Source organism: Typopeltis vanoorti, chromosome 2 (genome assembly GCF_054136105.1).
Source record: "Typopeltis vanoorti isolate ZY-2024b chromosome 2, IOZ_Tvanoo_1.0, whole genome shotgun sequence".
NCBI lineage: Eukaryota > Metazoa > Arthropoda > Arachnida > Uropygi > Thelyphonidae > Typopeltis > Typopeltis vanoorti.
Window position 1 is genome coordinate 664,286 of NC_143550.1, and position 22,291 is coordinate 686,576.

Here is a 22,291-nt window from a genome sequence, read left to right on the forward strand (position 1 = left end):
ATCACCATCTTTTCCGCCTATCTATCAACCAATTTCTGCAACCCACAAATCTTCAACCTGTTCTTATAAGGTTCATTCCATAGATCTGCTATCATCTTGGTCACTTGTCTCTGGATCCTCTCCACCTCCTTCCCATCCAGAAGCAACCTTGATGCCCATATCTGGGCACAGTAGTCTAGATGGGGTCTTATCAAGGCTCGATACAGAGGAACAATAACCTCTTCGTCTCTGCTTGTTAAAGTATTTTTCAGCAACCAACTGATTTGATGTGCTGATTTAGCCACTTTTACGATGTCCCTCCTAAACTTCAACTTCCTATCCACCAACACTCCCAAATCCCTGGCCTCATCAATCTCCTGGAGTACAGTTCCAACAATGTGATATATTGCTGCTAATCTTTTCACCCCAAACTTTTACATTTTGCCATATTAAATTGACATCCATTCTCCTTAGCCCAGTCTTTCAAATTATCCAAATCATCCTTAAAAATTCTGACATCCTGTGCACTCACTCACTATTGCTCTACCCAACTTTGCATCATCAGCAAACAAATGAACAGTTCCTCTGAGATCCTTTCCTATATAGGTAATGAACAAATTAAATAGTAGTGGTCCAAGAACAGAACCCTGCGGAACACTACAAGTCACAGGCTATCTTTTGGACTCTACTCCTGAATAAATAAACCAGTCTCTGCTATCTCTCCATCAAACACCCTTATCCATTTCACCAATCCTATATCCATCAACATATGCTGCAGTTTACTGATTAGAATTACATGTGGCATCCTGTCAAAGCTTTAGGAAGGTCCGGTAGAATCACTGTAAACCCATTACCCTTATCCAGTTCAGCCATCACTGTGTTATAAAACGTGAACAAGTTACTGAGGCATGATCTACCCTTCACAAAACCATGCTGTCCCCCATACAGTATCCCATTTTCATCTATTCAAACCTGTATTTTCCTCTTGACTATTTTCTCCAAGACCTTGATTCCTAATATGCTGATCGGTCGGCAGTTTACAACAGCAGTCTTGGAACCTCCTTTACGCATGGAACCATTTTCCCCTCCTTCCACCCCCCTCGGAACTAACTCAGGCCCGAGACTCAAATTAAACAAAATGGTCAAGGGCGCTGACAATTCTTTAGCCACTTCTCGTACGACACGAGCTGGTATACCATCCAATCCCACAGATGTATTGGCATCGAAGTTTTGTAATAGACTATTCATCAGATTTCCCATATAAGCTGTTGGTTCTTTCATTCCTGCAATGTCACCACCTGGATGATATACTTGCAAAGTGCTCGCTCAGTAATTTCACTATATCAACTGATTCGGTTACTTTACTACCATCGGCATTCTTTAAAATCATTCTGCCATATACATTTTTTCTTTTACTTGCAACATATCGAAAAAACTGTTTGGGATTCTCTTTAGCCTGCATGGCTAATGTTCTATCATAATCAACTTTTGCTTTTCTTACCACACTTGTTACCCTTCTGGCCTGCACTCTTTACCGTTCAAGTGCTTGCCGGTCACCTTTCTCCTTAAATTCCCTTCACAGTTGTTTCTTTTTTTTACAGCTCAAGCTTAATGGTGTTATTCATCCATTTAACCCCTACTTGATTTATTATTTGGACTCTAGGTATACTGTCAGCCATTGCCTCCTGCAAACACTTCTTAACCACCTCCCATGCACTATCAACATCCAGCCCTTGCAGTTTTACATGCCATGGCACTGAACCAATCAAACTCCTAAATCATCCCGATAATTCCACATGTACCCTGTCTTAATTGTAATTCAACACCTTTAGCCCCCTCCCAAGTCAAGACCCTATGATCACTCTCACCAATTGGTGGCAACGTGGTTATATTCGTTAGAGCCAAATTCTCAGATGCAATTGCTAGGTCAAGCACTCCCTGACCCCTAGAATTTTCCATTACATGCTGTCGCAGATAGTTATACCTTAATAATCGCATAAAATCCAATTCCTTCCTCCCGTGTGTCCTCTCTTCCTTCCAATCAATGTTACCATAGTTGAAATCTCCCATAATAATTACCCTGATTCCACTCATTTCTTCTATTTGCTTATGCATATAGAAGAAATGAGTCTCTCCACCATCGATTTCATCAACTGGTCTATAGCAGCAACCAATTGTATATTTTGTTCTGTTAGCTAATCATCAATAACACTCCTCCCCCCATTTTATTCTCCCTGTCACTCCTGAACACACTATACCCCTCATATTCAATCCCACTAGCTATATAATCTTTTGTCAGCCATGTTTCACTAATGCCAATAACCTGTGGTCTGGAAGTGCCAACCAAGACAAAAAATTCTTCCTTCTTGTTCCTAATACTTCTGGCATTAGTATACATGAATTGCAGAAGCCCATTTGTTCCATGCCTATTTTGATGCCTTCTACTAACTATACCATTCTGATTTGTTGTCCTTCATACTCGCTTGGGCATATTAAACACATTCATACATTAACTGTCTCCCTAAAGTCTGCATATCTACTTCCCTCCCCCCTTAATAACTCGTTTCCCTGATTCTGCACATCCACTTCATTCAACAACACCTTTTCAACTCTCCGTACACCAAATCCATTCAAATGGAAATCATCTATCTTATATAAATCCTTTCGCCCACTGAACTCACTCCATACGTCCACAAATTCCACACCACTCCTCCTGCATAATCCGCACAGTCATTAGCAATTTTGGCCCTCCTTCTATAATCTTCACTGTCATACCATGGAAACAGACTCACCATCCTAACTCTCTCCTTTTTCTTTTGCTACCTCAAGTAATTCCTTCATCCTCTCTCTCTCATAGCCATTTTGTCTCCTTTCAAATCATTTGTTCCTGCTACTACTATCAATTCTTTCAACCTCTGTTTTTGTGCTCTAATAGACTCGCTTATATCCTTAATGTTCACGCCAGGTTGGTACAATTTTGTCAAACTCATCTATCACACCTCTTACTAAAGAATCTCCGTACAACACTCGCTCTTTCATTTTGTTTACACTCACAATCATACTCTTATTTTTCTTATCACACTTTTGCCATTTATTAGTTGGTACACTCGGAAAACATTTTTGCCAAAGCTCCAGCTGCCGATTCGCCCAACGTATTGCTCCATGCAACCGTGTGATCTCACTCATTGCATCTGTCTCGTCATTTTTATTATCCATTATTCATTCGTTCTGTATTTTTACCTTCATTCTCACTTTCAATGCTGCTCACTCATTGCATCTGTCTCGTCATTTTTATTATCCATTAATCCATTCATTCGTTCTGTATTTTTACCTTCATTCTCACTTTCAATGCTGCTCACTCATTGCATCTGTCTCGTCATTTTTATTATCCATTAATCCATTCATTCGTTCTGTATTTTTACCTTCATTCTCACTTTCAATGCCGCTCTCACAGCTATCTGGTACTACCTTGCAAATATCACTATTCATACCTCTCATATTACTATTTTCTACATTCTGACTTTCAACAACGATATCACTCTCACGACCTGAAACACACTTTAAATCCTCACATTCCTTACACTTTCGGCACACATTCAATCCACTATCACTGTCTAATCAGACTCCAACCGCTCTCCTCAAAGCATACATCTCACAAATGGTATACTGAATGAACTCCTTTATATTAAAAATTTTGAACAAAGGTGGCAATCTGGACGCCATTGTATTCCTTCTTATCGGCACCATGTGCAAGCTATTAATCGTATCTATCAAATTACTAATTGAAATAACTCAGAAAACACAATAATCACACAGATACGCTAAGATACGAAAAGTAAACAATACTATGTAAGATTCAAGCAAATTTACCAATTATTACTTAAAATAATACTTATCTTTTCAGGAGCTCTCTACAAACACTACACACCATGTAGCCCTCTAGTGGCCAAGAAAAAATGCTACACATAATATAAATTTTGAAAATTTGATTCACTATTGGAAAACACTTTAATTAAAATCAAAGGAGCAGATGAAGTGCAAAATTACTTCTAACAATGTAAAGAAGTCACTTCTTACTTCACAGTGAATATCCAATGCCTAACTTACATAACTTCCGTGCCTTCTCTATTGCTTCTTTTACTCTTCTCTGCTGATTATCACAAAGGCCTGTTATGTGTCTATCATACAGATGTCCAGTATAAGGAGAGATAAACTGACTCAGCAACTTTATATTCTGAAATATATGAGAAAAATTAGCAAACAGTATGAATGTACAGATTAAAATATATAGAAAAGCCACAAATACATGAAATTAAAACTGTAAGTTACATATCTAACTCTCCATAGACGGGGAGAAAAATAAATAAAGAAAAAAAGTTATTTGAAGAAACTTCAATGCTGAAATGGTAATGTGCAGATTTTCTCTATTTATTAAAAGGCAACAACATTCTTAGCATAATTAATGAATATTATTGATCTGTTACTTTCACGTTATTAATGAAATATTACTGTTACAAAATATACAGCAGAATTTTAAATAGCAAACTAATGAAATATTCCAAAAACTTTATTTTATTAGTACAGAATGGATTTAGAAAAGGACGATTATGTATAGACCCGGCATTTTGCCTAAAATTAATAATAGAGAAAAAAAGAGAATACAATTTAGAAACACATAGTGCATTTATTGACTTTGAAAAAGCATTTGACAAAGCTAAAAGAAGCATTTATTAACATATTAAAAGAAAGACAAATACCAAATAATATCCTAAAAGCTATTATAAGTATATATGAAAATAATCAAATACAAATAATATTAAATCATGAGCTATCATATACCAGAGAGACAAACCAAGGGGTCAGACAGGGATGTCTCCTCTCAGCAACTCTTTCTAATATTTACCTAAATGAAATAATAATGAAATGGAATAAAAATTTCTATCAAGGTATTAAACACTCTCCTATTGTTAACTTAAACACTCTCCTTTATGCCGACGACCAAATAACAATTACAAATTCTGAAGACAACTTACAGAAAGCTATTTTAGATCTAAATGAGATAGCCAAAGATTATGGTATGATAATATCAACAGTAAAATCAAAAACTATGGCCTTTAAAGGACAAGATCCAGCGGTAAGCTATAAGGGGCTCGCACGAGCCCTTTGTTAAATTTTTCTCAAATTTGTGAGCCCCCTTCTTCTTCTTGTTTAATAATCTTGTAGAACTAGAAAATACCACCATGGAATGTATACAAACTACTCTAATTGCTACTTTAAATTCATATGGATTTTATGATAACTATATAAAAAATCATTCCATTGCATTTTGTTCTGATGGAGCTAGTGAAATGTTAGGAAACAAATCAAGTGGTGCAATAAAACTTCTACAAATTTTTTCTCAATGTTGTAATATGGCATTGCGCTCATCGTTTATACTTAGCATTAAACGATTCGATAAAAAACATCAAAGAAATAAATCATTTTGAAATATTTATGGATAAATTATATGCTCTTTATCATCAATCACGAAAAAATCAACGAGAATTAAATACGATTGCAAAAGACCTTGGTATCGAAATTTTAAAGATCGGCCGTGTGTTTGGATCACGCTGGGCAGCTTGCAGTTTACGAACGGCTCTTGCTTTGTGCAGAAATTATCCAGTTTCTATTTGCATCAAACGATAAATATAAGGACTTTTTAAACCGACTTCTTAATCTGGAATTTTTAAAAGATCTAGCAATAATGATTGATATCCTACAGGTATTACAATATTTATCAGAAGCTCTACAAAGTCGCAATATAAGTATTATAAGGGCTTGGCTTTTTTTTTTTTTTTTTTTTTTTTGCTCGACGATGCGAGCCCTTTGTTAAAATTTCCATAGCTCACCACTGCATTAATAGATAAGATCTTAGAACAGGTGAATTCATTTAACTACATAGAATGTATGATCACATATAAAAATGAAAAAGATATAAATGCAAAAATTGCAAAATACAGGAATACCTTGTATAGCACGTAACACGGTTATTATTATTACACTAACAATGTCAACACTGACCGGCGACTCCCGAGAACTGCAAGTGAGAGACGAGAGCCACGTTTATGCAGTAGTTATTCGAGTGGCTCTCACATACACGTTCTTTCCCTGCGGCATTTTATTATTTACGTTAATATTAGTATTTAATATTTTTTTATTATTTAAGTATGAGTGAAAAGAGACAAAATAAAGAAGATGCAAGTGGTTGACATCAGAGAAGAAACTTTAAAGTATAAAATGTCACTTCGTTTGCTAAAATAGCACGTGAGAATTCAGTACGAACAATTATTCAGAGCAAAGAAAAGATTCAACAACATTTCCGGAACGAGCACTGCTTCTTATATTGTCAAAAGTGATCACGAGAAATCGATCTTCTACAATGGAAAATATGGAATGCCTTCTAATGATCTAGATTGAAGATTGTAATCAGAAAAAAGATTCCTTTGAGTCAAATGATAATCCAGGCAAAAGCAACAAGTCTATATGACAAAATAAAAGAAAATGAAAGCAAAAATGAAGGAGGTACAACCAGTGAAACTTTTATAGCAAGTCGTGGGTGGTTCTACAATTTCAAAAAAGCGTATGGGACTCCATAATGTAAGAATCCAAGGTGAAAGCGCAAGTGCTGACACTAAAACTGCAGAATTATTTCCCAATGAATTGAAGGAGCTTATTGAGAAGGAAGGCTACACAGATGATCAAATTTTTAACGCTGACAAGACTGGCTTGTTCTGGAAAAGATGCCATCGCACATGTTTCTACAGAGAAGGGAAAAAACACAAGCTGGGTATAAAGTGTCAAAAGACCGATTGACACTTTTACTAGGAGGTAATGCATCAGGTGATTTAAAATTGAAGCCACTGTTAGTGTACAGAGTGGAAAACCCAAGAGCTCTAACAACAATTTACCTGTTCATTGGCATTTGAATAAAAAAGCATGAGTGACTCGTTCAATTTTCAAAGACTGGTTAAAAACTTGTTTTTGCCTGGAAGTTAAAAGCTATTGTAAAAAGAATGATATTCCTTTCAAAATTTTGCTTTTATAGACAATGCACCAGGCAATCCAACTCTATTGACTGACTTAGATGAAAATGTCAAGATTCATTTATTTCCTCCAAACACAACATCAATTCTGCAGCTGATGGATCAAGGTGTTATCTCCACTTTCAAGGCTTGCTATTTAAGATGAACTTTTGCTCAAGCTATTAAAGTTGCAACAGAAGATTCTTGGACTTTGAGTGAATTTTGGAAGAAATTTAACATAAAAGATGTTCAAAATATTTATGAATCTTGGTAAGAGGTGACTCAAAGCAACATGAGAGCTGTATGGCATAATATCTTGCCACATTGTTCAAAGGACTTTGTTGCCTTTGCAACACAGAAAGAGGAAATCTCAACAGAAATTGTGCAGATGAGCAAAGATCTTGGTTTTACAAGTTTAGATTCTAACAATGTGAACGAATGTATTGATTCTCATTCAAATGATCTGGACGATGAAACCCTTTTGGAGTTGGAACAACAACGAGCCTATGAAGCAGAAGAAGATGAAAATGATCCCCACTGATGTCATGGTTGAAGAATTTTCCTTTGCTGACCTTTCAACTATTGTGAAAAAAATCGAAGAAGCTTCCGACTTTCTCATAAATGCTGACCCAAATTTGGAAAGAAGCATCAAAGTGAGACAAAGTCTCAATAATGCCATCAAATGCTACAGAGATCTGGTACTTGAAGAGACAAAGAAGACAAGGATGGTTCAACGAACACTAAAAGACTACTTTAGTAAAAAGTAAATTACTGTATGCTAAAATTGAAGCAATATTTGTTTTCTTTTCTACAACTTTTATATCAGTTTAAAATGATTTTATTTGTTATTTAGTTAATAAAAATAACAACTGTTTTTAATTTTTAAACATTTTTATTATCCTAAATTTTTGTAATAAACAAATTAAATTGAAAACCTTTATAAATAGACCTCGAACAACGCGGTCTTGCATAGCGCGGACGCTTCTTGGAACCAATTAACTGTGCTATACAAGGTATTCCTATATTTAAAAAATAACAGGTGTAATTAACTCTATATTTAAACCAAACCTAGTTCAAAAACAAACAAGACTAAAATTATACAATACATTAGCCCTACCAGGCTTATTGTATGAAAGTGAAATCTGGACAATAAAACAAAAAGACAAAGATTAATAACAGCAGAAATGAAGTTTATGAGAAAAACTACAAAGTATACTCTATTTGATCACAAAAGAAACGAAGAAATTATGAAAGAATTAAACAAAGAATCAGTAATAGAAAAATTTTTAAAATATAAATGGATGGAACATGTTCAAAGAATGAAAACAGAAAGATTACCAAAACAAACCTTAAAGTACAAGCCATTAGGAAAAAGAAAACCAGGACGTCCTCTTAAACGATTCAACGATGACTTTTAAGGCTGGAACACGCCAAGCTAGGCCTAAATCCTTGATATGCATGATGATGAATAATGTGCCCTCCTCCGATGGTATTTATCCAGTTTTATATATTTCATTAAAAGTTTTTAATAATCCCTTAAGAAAAAATGTGTCCTCCCGTGATGAGTCTTTGGACTCCTTGGAGGTGTCACAAATAATAATAATAATGAAATATATATCACTGAAATGTTATCACTGCTGTGTGCTTATCATATCAGCTTTTTCATATTATAAGAGGGTAAAATTGTTCCAATTCATAAGGGAGGTGATAAGAGTAAGTTTTAAACAAACACTTATTACAAACTATAATCAACCGATTCCAATTATATTAAACAAGGAACAGAGCACGTACGATACATGCATAGAGCGTGCATGATATCACTTGTTATTTAGGAACGTTTTCTATAGTTGGCACTGTAATTCAGTTCTGGCGAGTTGAGAGATCTAATAAGGGTCTTCCAGATCACAGGTAAGATTAGTCCTTGGTTCCTGTTAAGGTTTTGTATACAGCGGACAACTGTTGTGGCCTCTTTAAAAATTCGGAAGCGGAAGCCCTCCTCTATGTAAGGAATTGTGCTTCTATCCCACTCTATGGTATGGGTTGTTCTTGAGAAATGAAAAGCTAACCCCGATTTTTCTTCTCTGTTATTATTGACGTCACCTATTTGTTCCTTTTGCCTAATTTCAAGGTACTTAAAGTTTGGCCGATGTAATTCAAGCCGCACGAGCAGGGTATGTTATAAACTCCACATATTTGGAGAAACGATGGCTATCTTTTGGAGATCTTAAGAAATGTCTAATCGTTTCTGTAGGTTTAAAGGCCACTCTTATTTTATGTGGTCTAAGGATTGGGAAACTTATAAATCTTATGGGAAACTGTCCCAAGTATGGAATGACGATGGTAGAAATATAACGTACATCATCTTGTTGTCTTTGTCGTGGTTCAGAGAAAAGTATCTTGTGGACGAGTATTCGAGGAAATCCATTCGTGCTAAGGTTGGTAGATATCAGGGATAGTTCTTCCTGGAGGTTTAATAAATTTAGTTTAATCCTTTATCCAAGTGTGAGCAAACAAACTTTGCGCCTGAAAGTATCTTCGGGACTGGGGTAAGGTGGTACAACACCAGTGGGAGATACTGAGATAGGAGTCATGTTAGCTTGCTCCACCTTTGCAACGAGTTGCCCGGTGTTGTACCACCTTACTCCAGTCCTGAAGATACTTTCAGGCACAAACTTTGCTCACACTTGGATAAAGGATTAAACTAAATTTATTATATTCTAACCAAGTGAAAAATAAACTTTCAATAGTTGAAAATAACTTTGCTCCTAATGTAGCAGTAGCTTAGGAATTACTGCCATTACTGGTAATAGTTAAATTTATTATAGTCTAACCAAGTGGAAAATAAACTTTCAACATCTTCCCTGCAGGTCTTGTTGATCTGCTGTGAGGAGAGAGGCACAGTTCTTCCGCATGTGTACAATACTAAGTTTCTGAGAAATGTGGTGGCAAGAAGTGAAATGTAAATAACGTCCCATATTGGTAGGTTTGCGGTAAACTGAGAGGTTGATACCACCATTCGGAAGCGTCTTAATTAAAGTGTCCAGAAATGATAATTGGTTATCTTTTTCAAGTTCCAGAGTGAATCTGATTGTGTGGTGTAGAGAGTTGATTTTGTTAAGAAAGTCGAACAGGTTCTTTTTTGTGTGGTTCCAAACAATAAAGATATCGTCCACGTATCTCCATACTGTGGGTTTAGGGTCTGTTTGAGATAAGATTTTATTTTCAAAATCCTCCATAAAGAGATCAGCACAAGATGGAGGGGGGGGTACCCATTGCAAGGCCAATCAATTGCTGATATATGGTTTTATTCCATAAGAAAAAGTTTGATGATAAACAATGACGGAACAGAGAAGTAATGTCTTGTAGGAGCAAACTTCCTAAAATGTTGATGACTTCCTCCACAGGGATGTTAGTGAATAGAGATGTAACATCCAGGCTGGCGAGCAGATCCGTATTGGAGATAGAGATGTTGTTCAGTTTCTCAACGAAATGTTGCGAATTTCGTATATAAGTATCCAAATTATGGATGTGTGGTTTGAGGAGGCCTGCCAGGTGTTTAGATAACAGATAAGTTGGCGAATTGATTCCATCTACAATCAGGCATAGTGATATTCCATTTTTGTGTACCTTAGGAGCACCATATAGTCTTGGTGTTAGTGGATGCATGGATTTCAATCTTCATTTTAAATCTATAGACCAGTTCACCATGTGACGTATTAAATCGTTGGTGTCGTGATTCTTTAGTGTTGGATCTGTGACTAGGACACGGTAGGTTGATGTATCCAACAGTAAGCTGTTAATCTTATCTTCATAATCACTGGTGTTTAAAATCACTGTTGAATTTCCCTTATCTGCCTTCAATATGATAATGTCTTTCTTTTTCTTCAAACTATACAATGTTCCTTTTTCCAGAGTAGTGATGTTTTTGTTAAGAGTTCTGGAAGATGAGAAGATGATACTACTATTTAATCTAATATCATTAGCTATGGGTTCCGGTAATGACGAGACTGCCTTTTCTATATTACAAATGATATCCACTTTAGGGACATGATCAAGTGTTATCGCAAAATTGAAACCTTTTTTAAGTATATTGATTTCTGGTTTTGTTAATATGTGATCCGAAAAATGAAAGGTAACTTTGCTGTCTGGTAAAACATTTTGAATAAAGATCGTTAAATTTTTTGATTTGGTTTCATTTGCTTGTTGTAAAGGCTTTATCATAGCTAATAGTGACCATTCTGTCCAAATGCAACCATATATCTTGGTCCAAAGTACTAGAGATATCGTCAAAAATCTGATGACATTCTAAATCTATTTGGCTTAAAAGAAATCTGGTATGCTGTATCCGTTCACGTAGAAGTGCCAAAGATATTTTAAAATAAATATGTTTCACTCGTCTTGAATGGAATTGTTCTTTTAAAAATAGAAACTTTGGAATAATCTTGTTGTCTCGACATCTTTTCAAAAAAGTGAGGTGACTTAATTGTTTGGCCTTTTTACATTTAAGAAGAAACTGGACAACATCTCTATCTCCAATGCGGATCTACTCGCCAGCCTGGATGCTACATCTCTATTCACTAACATCCCTGTGGAGGAAGTCATCAACATTTTAGGAAGTTTGCTCCCACAAGACATTAACTTCTCTGTTCCGTCATTGTTTATCACCAAACTTTTTCTTATGGAATAAAACCATATATCAGCAATTGACTGGCCTTGCAATGGGTAGCCCCCCTCTCTCTCTCTCTCTCTCTCTCCATCTTGTGCTGATCTCTTTATGGAGGATTTTGAAAGTAAAATCTTATCTCAAACAGACCCTAAACCCACAGTATGGTGGAGATACGTGGACGATATCTTTATTGTTTGGAAAAAGGACACAAAAAAGGACCTGTTCGACTTTCTTAACAAAATCAACTCTCTACACCACACAATCAAATTCACTCTATAATAAATTTAGTTTAATCCTTTATCCATAAGGATAAAGGATTAAACTAAATTTATTATATTCTAACCAAGTGAAAAATAAACTTTCAACATCTTTCTCTAAATCCAGAGTAATTTATTAAAAAATGGGTGGCACACCATTTGGCAACTTCTATAGGTAGAGATGACCTGCGAATGCTTCTGCCTGGTATCTCAGCTTGGGCCTGGCTCCCACTGAAGAGACCTCAATAAAGGTCGAAACTAGTCTGGGTAGTGGCCCTTCCCTTAATGCATAACATTAGACATATCCGCAAAGAGATGTGTTTTGCATTATGGGAGATACTGAGACAGGAGTATTGGTAGCTTGCTCCACCTTTGCAACGAGTTGCCCTGGTGTGTACCACCTTAGCTCAGTCCTGAAGATACTTTCAGGCGCAAACTTTGTTTGCTCACACTTGGATAAAGGATTAAACTAAATTTAGTATATTCTAACCAAGTGAAAAATAAACTTTCAACAAATTCACTCTAGAACTTGAAAACGATAACCAATTATCATTTCTGGGCACTTTAAAAGCTTCCGAATGGTAGTATCAACCTCTCAGTTTACCGCAAACCTACTAATACGGGACATTATTTACATTTCACTTCCTGCCACCACATTTCTCAGAAATTTGGTATTGTACACATTCTGAAGAACCGTGCCTCTCTCCTTACAACAGATCAGCAAGACCTCCAGGAAGTGCTTCCATCAGTTATGTACCCAAGATGTCAACAGCCTTAGTTGGTGAAATTAGTTGGTATAACATAGATGTTTATTATATGCACTTCATCAATATAATCCCTATAAGTCATTAAGTATTTGTTTTATTGCATTTAAAATTCACGAAGTTATTATGACAGATCACAAACGCTAACTTAAATTAAAATTCTACCAAGAATTGCAACATGTCATATAATGAATGTGCGAGTTCGCCTGCCACCTCAAACGCAAACAAGCAGCCATAAAATTCAACTAAAGGTTGAAACATTTGTGTGAGTTGAGCCAGTCAATAATGAGAAGTTCTGTCGGAACGATAAATGACACCCTGTCGTGAATGTGTTAAAACTAATAGTGAATGTTGTTATGGTTTCAGATGTTATGGAATTTGGTTGGGGAGAATTAGCATTTCAACTCAACACTTGTTGGTTGCCTATATCTTTTGTTAATGCTGCGCCAATCATATGCAAATCTTTATAGCTGCTCTCTTGTATAAAACAAAATTCAGCTTGTATGTATTGTAATAATTAGAAAAAAAAAATGTTGAATACTTTATAAGCATATAAAAGGATATCACCTGTAAATCACTGATGTGCCAGCAAAATTCTCAGATCTGCCACCTCTGGCACGAGTGCCATAAGTTCGCTATCTAGGGTTTACCATATAAAGTGTTTATTGTTGAACATTGTCTTCGTTTTCTGCCAGGAAAGCGCATTCAAAATCATAAGTGTGTTATTCTCAAGCTGAGCAGTTTATTTTCTAGTGAGTTACATACATATGTAATGCTTTTTTTTATGTAAAAGTTTATTTTTATTGTAATGGCCACTAAAACTGCAACGAAAGGTGTAAAACCAACATTGAAGAGGAAATTCATTTCTCTTGAAGAAAAAATGAAAATCTTGGATTGGTTGAAAATTGGAGAAAAACCAGGAGTTGTTGCAAGGACTCTGAATTTAAATGAATCAACAATTTGAACAATCAAACAATATGAACATAAAATCCGAGAAAGTGTTATTGGTGGATCAATGGTAAGTGCAAAGCTCATTGCTCATATTCGCGATATTCTAATAGAAAAAATGGAGAAATCTCTTATGATTTGGATAGAAGACTACACTCAATTTTTTTTTATTTTGGTTTAACCAATAAGAATACAATTTGGTCGGCTAAATCCCAAATTGCCAGCCCATCCTCGTTCGTTCAGTATCAAAGTAGATACCCAACAGGGTGCACCACGTGAAGGTGAGGATTGGACATTAGGTCAGAAGCCCTGGTCGGTTCTCCGCATTCCTTTAAAGGCTATGTGGAGGTCTCCTCTCAGTTATACAGCTTTGACCCTTAAGCACCCCAACAGAATCAGCAAAGCTGGTATGGTGGGAAGTCAATTGAATAAATTCATATGGAATAAGAAAGAAATTAGTCGGAACACTAAATTAGCTGTATACAAGACTGTGTTCAAACCAATTTTAACTTATGGATCTGAGAGCTGGGTCAGAAGTAAAACACTTGACCAAAGACTAGAGACCGCAGAAAGATTAGAGGCGTGAACAGATGGCATCAATGGCAATATCATATTAAAAATGAGGATATTAGGAAAGAACTTGACATTGTCAGCATCCAGGAATGCATTAGCAGAGCTAATCTCAGATGGTATGGTCACTTAAATAGAATGGGAGAGGAAAGATTAGCAAAACAAGTGTTCTCTGCCAGGTTGGCAGGAAAACGACCCAGAGGAAGACCAAGATATAGGTGGATTGATACGGTACAAAGTGCCTTAGACAATAGAAATATAAGATCTGATAATGTTGGAGTCTTGACAAGTAACAGACTGATTTGGAGGAAAATTGTAGATAGGAAGTTAGTAATGATGTAATTTTTTCATGTAGTACTGTCATATCCTGTACACCCCTTGAGGGTACATGGCAGGAATTTGATGATGATGATGACTACACTCAAAAGAAAATTCCTTTGGATGGACACCTTATTAAGCAAAAAGCTCTCAAAATTTATAAAACATTTAAAAGAACATGATCAAGATTCTTCAGAAGAAATCTCTCAGCATGGATTTTGTGCCAGTAAGGGTTAGTTCGACAACTTTAAAAAAAAAGCTTTCTTTGTATAATCTTAAAATCCAGGAAGAATCCGCATCAGCAGACGTTGAAGCAGCCTAGAAATGCCCAGCAGAACGTTTAAAAATCATTAACGAAGGTGGTTACAGTAATCAGGTGTTCAATGCAGATGAAGCTGGGTTATATTGGAAAAAAAATGCCAAAACACACCTGTATTTCGAAAAATGATAGATCAGCTCCTGGATTCAAAGTTTCGAAAGATAGAATTACTCTACTATTTGTAGTAATGCATCAGGTAATTACATGACAAAACCAATATTTATTAACCGATATGCACGTGTGATGAAAGGACTCGACAAGTCCACCCTACCTATTCATTGGTGGGGGCCAATGAAAAAGACATGGGTTACAGCTAGAATGTTTGAAAATTGGTTTTTCAGGTGTTTTGTACCCGATGTAGAAAGTTACACAAAGAAAAAGAACATGGACTTCAAAATTCTGCTAATTTTAGATAACGCACCAAGCCACCCAACAAATTTAGGCCATCCGAATATTAAAATAACTTTTTTTTCGCCTAATACTACTTCACTTATTCAACCACTTGGCCAATTAATAATATCAACATTTAAGTCATATTATATTCGGCGACCATTCTAATTAATTTTGGAAAAAATGGAATCTAATCCAAACATGACACTGCCCCAAGAGTGGAAAGAGTTTTCAATATTGAATTGTGTGAAAATTATTTCTCTGTCCATTAAGGAATTACAACCCTCTACGCTGAATGCTTGCTGGAAAAAAATATGGCCTAAAGTCGTTCTGGAACAAAATTTCGTACCTCCAGTGGATGTTAAGTTACGTCGTATAATAAACGACACACACAATTCACGAGACAATTGGATATCTGTTTAGCGCCACATTATAAACGTAATAAAAAATTGCAGCATAGTGGAAAGCAAAGTCTTATTACTGACTTCTTGATGACTAAACCAGCCGAAGTATGCAATGAGAATTATACAAATGATGTCCAAGAGATTTCAAGTGGTGACGACCTCTAGCCACTTAAAGAACATCTACGAAATGTTATTTCTGAAGACAGTGATGATGATTAAAATATTCGCTTTATTTTATTGTCTAAAACATTTATGCATTATGTGCAATGAAATTTATGTACAATTTGTAATTTTTATACTAAGTATTTGTCTCATAGTTTATGTTTTCTTAACTTACATGAATTAACTGAATTAAATAAAAATGTTGTTTTTGTTGGATATGTCACTGTTGTTTATATAATTTAAAAAAAAATGATTTCGAAATCTAATCCTACTTTTTCTATGTGATCTAAGTCGCACATAACGCGATTTATATAACGCGCCATTTCTATGGAACCTAACATCCGCGTTATACGAGGGTTACCTGTACAAGTATACTATTACCAATATTTTTTAAAAAAAGGAGAAAAAAAGAAAGCCTAATAATTACAGAGACATTAGTTTATTGAGCATATTCTACAAAATATTTAGTAGAATAATGAATGAAAAACAGAAAATATATTGTAAAATATTAAAATGTCAAAATGGATTTAAGAAAACTACTTACAAGGGAAAAGAAGAGAAGAGAGGTTTTTCAGATGGATGATGTGCTGAATCTTTGTGTAGTGGCATGTAAAAGTAGGTTTACAGTGAACAGATATAAAAAGTATTCCAGAAGTGGTGCAAGAAAGGAGGACATCCAGCAAGACCAATTTTATATTCTTTTCTTTTTTTGCAAGGAGAAATTGATATGTGGGTTTTATTGATTTTAGATAGAAAGGCAGGCAGAGATGCTTCTGAGTCTGGCAAATTGGCAAACATATCATCCATATATCATAAACATATCATCCAAAGGAAGGGTTGTATTGAAGAGAGTGATCCATCAAGATGTTCTAAGTAGAAATTGGCACATGCGGGTGACAAGGGGCTTCCCACAGTGGTTCTTAACTGCTTCACTCTGTTTGCATAATTGGTTTCTGCAGGTGAAACAGTCTGAGTGCATGAGAAAGTCAAAGAGTTCAACTGTCTTTATCCATTTCACCAACATTCAAGGGCATTAATACAAACATCAGTGATACACACCGTCAATTTAGAGACATAAAAACTTGATCTTCTTTTTCCTAACAGAACCTTAATTGGCATCCTCCATGCCCACAGCCCACCTCAACTCTCTGAAAACATCTTGCATGATGCATTCTGCAAAAAAAAGGGAGGAACACATGGTTTTGTAAAATCTAATATCCCTTGTTAAAGGCTATCCAACTTGGAATCCCTGCTTTTTTGATATGTCACTTTACAGCCTTCATTTGCTGCCTTTACTACTTCCCAAACTCTATCATGCTGTCCTTTTTGACTACATATCACCAAAAATTGATTTCTTACAAACTAATTACCGAAATTGAGATTGTCCTCCTACAGCATTTCAACGCCCATAACAAAAACTGGCCCCTACTGCAACTTCAGAGATAAAACTGGAAAGGAAGCTGATTTCTTCAATGTCAGAGGCCTGCCAACAGTCACGACCTAACACAAATAGCTAATCTACCAACCAGAATACCAGACAATCCTCATCATTCTTCCAACAGTCTGGCCTTTTTCTTAACTAGCTCTCCCTCCAAATATACCATGGATATCTGCTCTCCACTCGACAATTCTAACTACAATTCAAGTCGCCTTGAAATTTTTATGCCTCTTTCCACAGTCAGATTGTTTTCTCTCACTCTCATGATCTAAATATCTGTACTGAATTAACAAATGAAATAACCCTCACTACAATGAGAGCCTTCATTTTCCACTCCCAATGCAAGCCCCCATTCTGTATCCAAGTGCTGATTCTCAAAAAAAGTTTGCCTGAGCAGACCATGATAAAAATGCTTAAAAATCCAGCTTCTCATTTCAGCTTACACAAGAGCCCAAAATAAGTGTAAAACAAGTTATCAACGATTCAATGCAGACTTCATAAGAATGAAATGCAATAAACTTGCCTCCTGTTCAACTGGCAGTCAAGCCAGTCTAGTCCTTAGCTAAAGCTGTTGGGCGTAATTTCTGCCCTCCCTATTCCCACTTCTCTTTAATCCTGATAATAACCACAGTAACCTCACCCAAGAAAAAGACCTCTTGGCATCAGTTTTTTTCTCCACCTCTTGCTTGGACAACCATGGTAAATCACCTCTCGCACTACCACAAACTGCCCACTGCATGCCTCCTCTGAACTTTCATCAAAAGGGAATCAGGAAAACCATTATTAATCTTGACGTTATTTAGCCATCACCAATATGAACTCTGCCATGCTCTTTCTAGAGTTGACCTCCTAACTAATCTTACCCACCTTTGGACACAGGTCATGGAAGGATTTGAAGAAACTCATGTTACTGCTCTTGAATTTTCAAAGGCATTTGATCATGTCTGATACCTGGGCCTCCTGAACAAGCTACCATCTAATGGCCTCCCTCCTGCACCATGTGAGTGGTTGCCAGTTCCTCACTGGTCGTTCATTGGGTCTCGAGGTGGATGGGTTCCTCTCATCAGATTTCTCCATCAATGCTGGAGTGCCCAGGGTTCTGTGCTCTTCCTCCTTCAAATTAACGAACCCTCTCTCTCTCTCTCTCAATTACTTCAAATCCTATTCACAGCTTTGCTGATGACTGTACTCTTCATTCCTCTTAATTATTTTAAGAAACTGTATAGTACTTGGATGTTAGATGCCTGAAGATCTTTCAAAACCAATGACTTAAACACAGATCTCATCAACATTCTCAAATGGCATGAAGACAACTGAGTGAATTTCAATGCCGAAAAAACTCAAGCCTGCCTTATTACCTGTAAGAAATGATGATGTTCCAGTTTCCTTTCAAGATCAGGTTTCTCTTCTTGGGTTGACTGTCACATCTAGGTTACCTTGAAACAAGCATATTGCATATGTAGCTTCCTCAGCCTCCAAAAAGCTTATCATTCTTTTTCATTTTAAACAATACTTCTCTTCCTCTCAACTCCTAACACATTATCAGTCTAAGATCCAACCAAGACTGGAGCATTGTTCTCACATTTGGGGCAGAGCATCCAACACTTCCCTAAGAATTCTGGATGATATTCATCATCATCAATCTTTGATATGTACCCCTCAGGGGTGTTCAGGTTACTCCTGATTAAGTCAAGTTAATGATTAAGTTTACCTTATTATTAATCACCTATCAACAATTTTCCTCCAAATCAGTCTATTACTTCAGAGAACTCCAATATTGTCATATCTAACATTTTGTGCTTTTAAGGTACTTCTAACCGAATCAATCCACCTAGACCTTGGTCTTCCTCTGGGTCTCTTTCCTGCCATCTTGGCATCAAACACCTGTTTTGCTAATATTTCCTTACCCATTCTATTTATGTGGCTGTACAATTTTAGATTAGCTCTGTTGACACATTCTTGAATGCTAATAATGTCAAGTTACTTTCTAATATCTTCATTTTTAATAAGATTCTGCCATTGATGCAATCAGTTCACTCCTGTGATTTTTCTCACAAACCCTCATATCTGTGGTCTCCAGTCTTTGATCAAGTACTTTCTTTCTAATCCAACTCTCAGATCCATAAAACTGGTTTGAACACTGTCTTGTATACTGCTAGTTTGGTGTTTTGGCTAATTTTTCTCTTATTCCATATAAATTTATTCAGCTGGCTACCTGCCATACTAGCTTTGCTTATTCTGTTGTCCATTTCCAGATATAACCTGCCATCTTCACTAAAAACTGTCTAAGTTGCAAAAATATTTTACTTGTTCTATAGGATCGCCATTCAGAATGCAGCTGAAGTTTAATATGCTCCTGCCTATTGAGTTTTGGTCTTTTTATTGCTGATTTTGATGCCATATTTGTTACAGTTGTTATTCAATTTAGTTACAGAATCCTGGAGACTTCCTCTACATGAGTTTAGGAGTATAGCATCATCTGCATAAAGCAGATGCTACAGGAACAGTATTTTATAGACAACTGGTTTTTTTAATGGGTGAAGTAGAAATCTTGATATTTTTATTAGTGGCAGAAAAACTACTTTAATGTTATGCTTGTATAGTAATTTAGCCAATTTGTCCGTAACATTCTTGATGTATGGAAGCGTAATTGCGTACTTGAAATCTTGCTTTTGTGAGATGCTTGTAGGAGGTGTGCTGAGGATTTTCTTGATTGTCTTAGGTTCAAGACCATCATTTTTTTTTGAGGATCTGTGTTCAATAATGTAATTCTTCATTCCGCTTTTCTTCTGTGCTGGAAATATTGTAAGCAATATCCCTCAAAGTTTTTATTAAATCTATTTTTTGCATGGGGTGGTGGTGTGCGGCAGCATTAAGAAATCTTCCTGTGTTGGTGTATTTTCTATAAATGGAGAAAGATAATCTGTTTTCTTTTTCATTGCTTTCTATTAGGATATCAAGGAAAGGTAGTTTTTTTATGTTCTTCCTGTTCCAAAGTGAATTTTATGTTCTTGTGAAGATTATTAAAATAATCTTTAAAAGCAGCGAGTTCCTCTGTTGTTCCTGGCCATATGATGAAAATATCATCTACATAACGAAGCCAAATTTTCGTTTTTTATGATAGTTGTTTAATGCATTATTTTCAAAATTTTCCTTATATAGGTTTGTTAAAGCTGGGGAGAAGAGAAAGCACATTGCCAGTCCTTCTTTTTGTTCCTAAAATTTGTCTTGATTCTTTTATGCAATGTTTATATAGTTCTACAATGTCCGGTGGAAAAATATCTTCAAGGAGATTCACTGTTTCATTTCTGGGAACATTTGTAAAAAGACTGACTACATCCAAACTAGCCAAGATGTCTAAAAGTTCTATGTATATATATCCTTTACCTTCTCAATGAAATGTACACTTCTTAATGAATGATGTTGTTTTTCCTATGTGTGATAAAATCATGTTAGTGAGGTGTTTTGCCAGATTTGAGGCTGGAGAGTCTCTTCCATCCACTATTGGTCTTAAAGGAGTATCTTTCTTATGTATTTTTGGTACTCTATATACACCCTCTGTCCAAAAAGAAACCAAACTTTTCGAAAATAGAAGAAACTAATGGCACCATCTATTGTATCTTTTTGTAGTCGAAAGTGGCAACCTTCATCAGTGTTGTGACAACTGTTTATGACATTTGTTTCATTAGAAGCCAAGTTATAGTGCTAAGAGTGACAGTGTGTTTTGATGAATGGTCGGAAAATGAGTTTCAAACAGAGAGCTGCAATTGACTTTTGTGTTAAACTTGGTAAATGTTTTACTGAAACGCATCAAATGCTTCGAAAAGCATATGGTGATGAATGCTTATCCCGTACTCAAGTTTACGAGTGGTTTAAGCGATTTCAAAGTGGTCATGAGACACTTCAGGACGACGAAAAGCCGGGCCATCCAAAAACTGGACTGAGCGAAGTTAACATCCCAAAAGTGTGTGATTTCATTAAAGAAAACCCCAAATCATCCACGAGATTGATTAAAGATGAATTGGGGAATTCCAAAATCAACTGTGCACAACATTTTCACCGAGTATTTGGGCCTTCGTAAATTGAATTTGCGATTTGTTCCCCACAAGTTGATCAACGATCAAAAAATGTATCGAATTAAACACCACAAGGATCTCATTAAAACTGCTCGTAAGGACTCAAACTTCCTTGAAACTTCGTTACTGGTGATGAAACGTGGCGTTTTGAATATGAGCCCAAAAACAAAATGCTGAGTAGAAACCATCAGAAGAGCGGTATCCAAATAAAAGTCTCTTGAGAAGTCAAAAGTAAAGATAATGCTGACTTGTTTCTACAATTCCAAGGGCATTATCCACAAAGAATTCGTTCCTCCTGGCCAAACGGTCAATGGTGAGTTTTATCTCAAAGTTTTGAAGCGATTGATAGCGAGAATTTGTTGTGTATGGTATGAATATCATGATGTAGGCAGCTGGTCACTTTTGCACGATGATACACCATCTCATCTTAAATTGTACATATTTGGTCTGATGTATTAAAATAAATAACTTTTATTATTAAAAGACCAGAAGATAAATGATAAAATATACAAAGAGCCAACAAGTTTCACTAGCCACTGTCTAGCATTTTCAAGGCTGAACTGGTGTGAAAACAAATGCATTGAGTTACATTTCAAACATACACTTTAGTGATTCAATGCATTTGTTTTCACACCAGTTCAGCCTTGAAAATGCTAGACAGTGGCTAGTGAAACTTGTTGGCTCTTTGTATATTTTATCATTTATCTTCTGGTCTTTTAATAATAAAAGTTATTTATTTTAATACCATCTCATCGTTTGAACATTGTGAGACAGTTTTTGAGCAAAAACCAAGTTTCTGTGTTGGATCACTCGCCATATTCACCTGATTTAGCACCCTGTAGCTTCTTTCTCTTCCCCCTGACCTCATTTTCCGATGAAAGGAAAGCAAAACGACACCACTGAAAACATTCAAGCAGCTTGGACATTTGGAACAGTAAA

The 22,291-nt window shown here is 36.0% G+C and overlaps 1 protein-coding gene across 3 annotated transcripts in view; it reads right to left on the reverse strand.

The window, feature by feature from the left end:
* mRpS18C (mitochondrial ribosomal protein S18C) overlaps positions 1-22,291 on the reverse strand; it is a 110,127-nt gene that overhangs the window by 37,057 nt on the left and 50,779 nt on the right. For 2 of the 3 annotated variants that reach the window (XM_090403192.1, XM_090403178.1), the window contains one exon: positions 4,087-4,213. In XM_090403192.1, coding sequence (XP_090259318.1) covers positions 4,087-4,213 — 127 coding nt within the window. Of the gene's footprint in view, positions 1-4,056; positions 4,214-22,291 lie in introns of all 3 variants that reach the window. The other variant, XM_090403184.1, reaches the window with a different exon arrangement.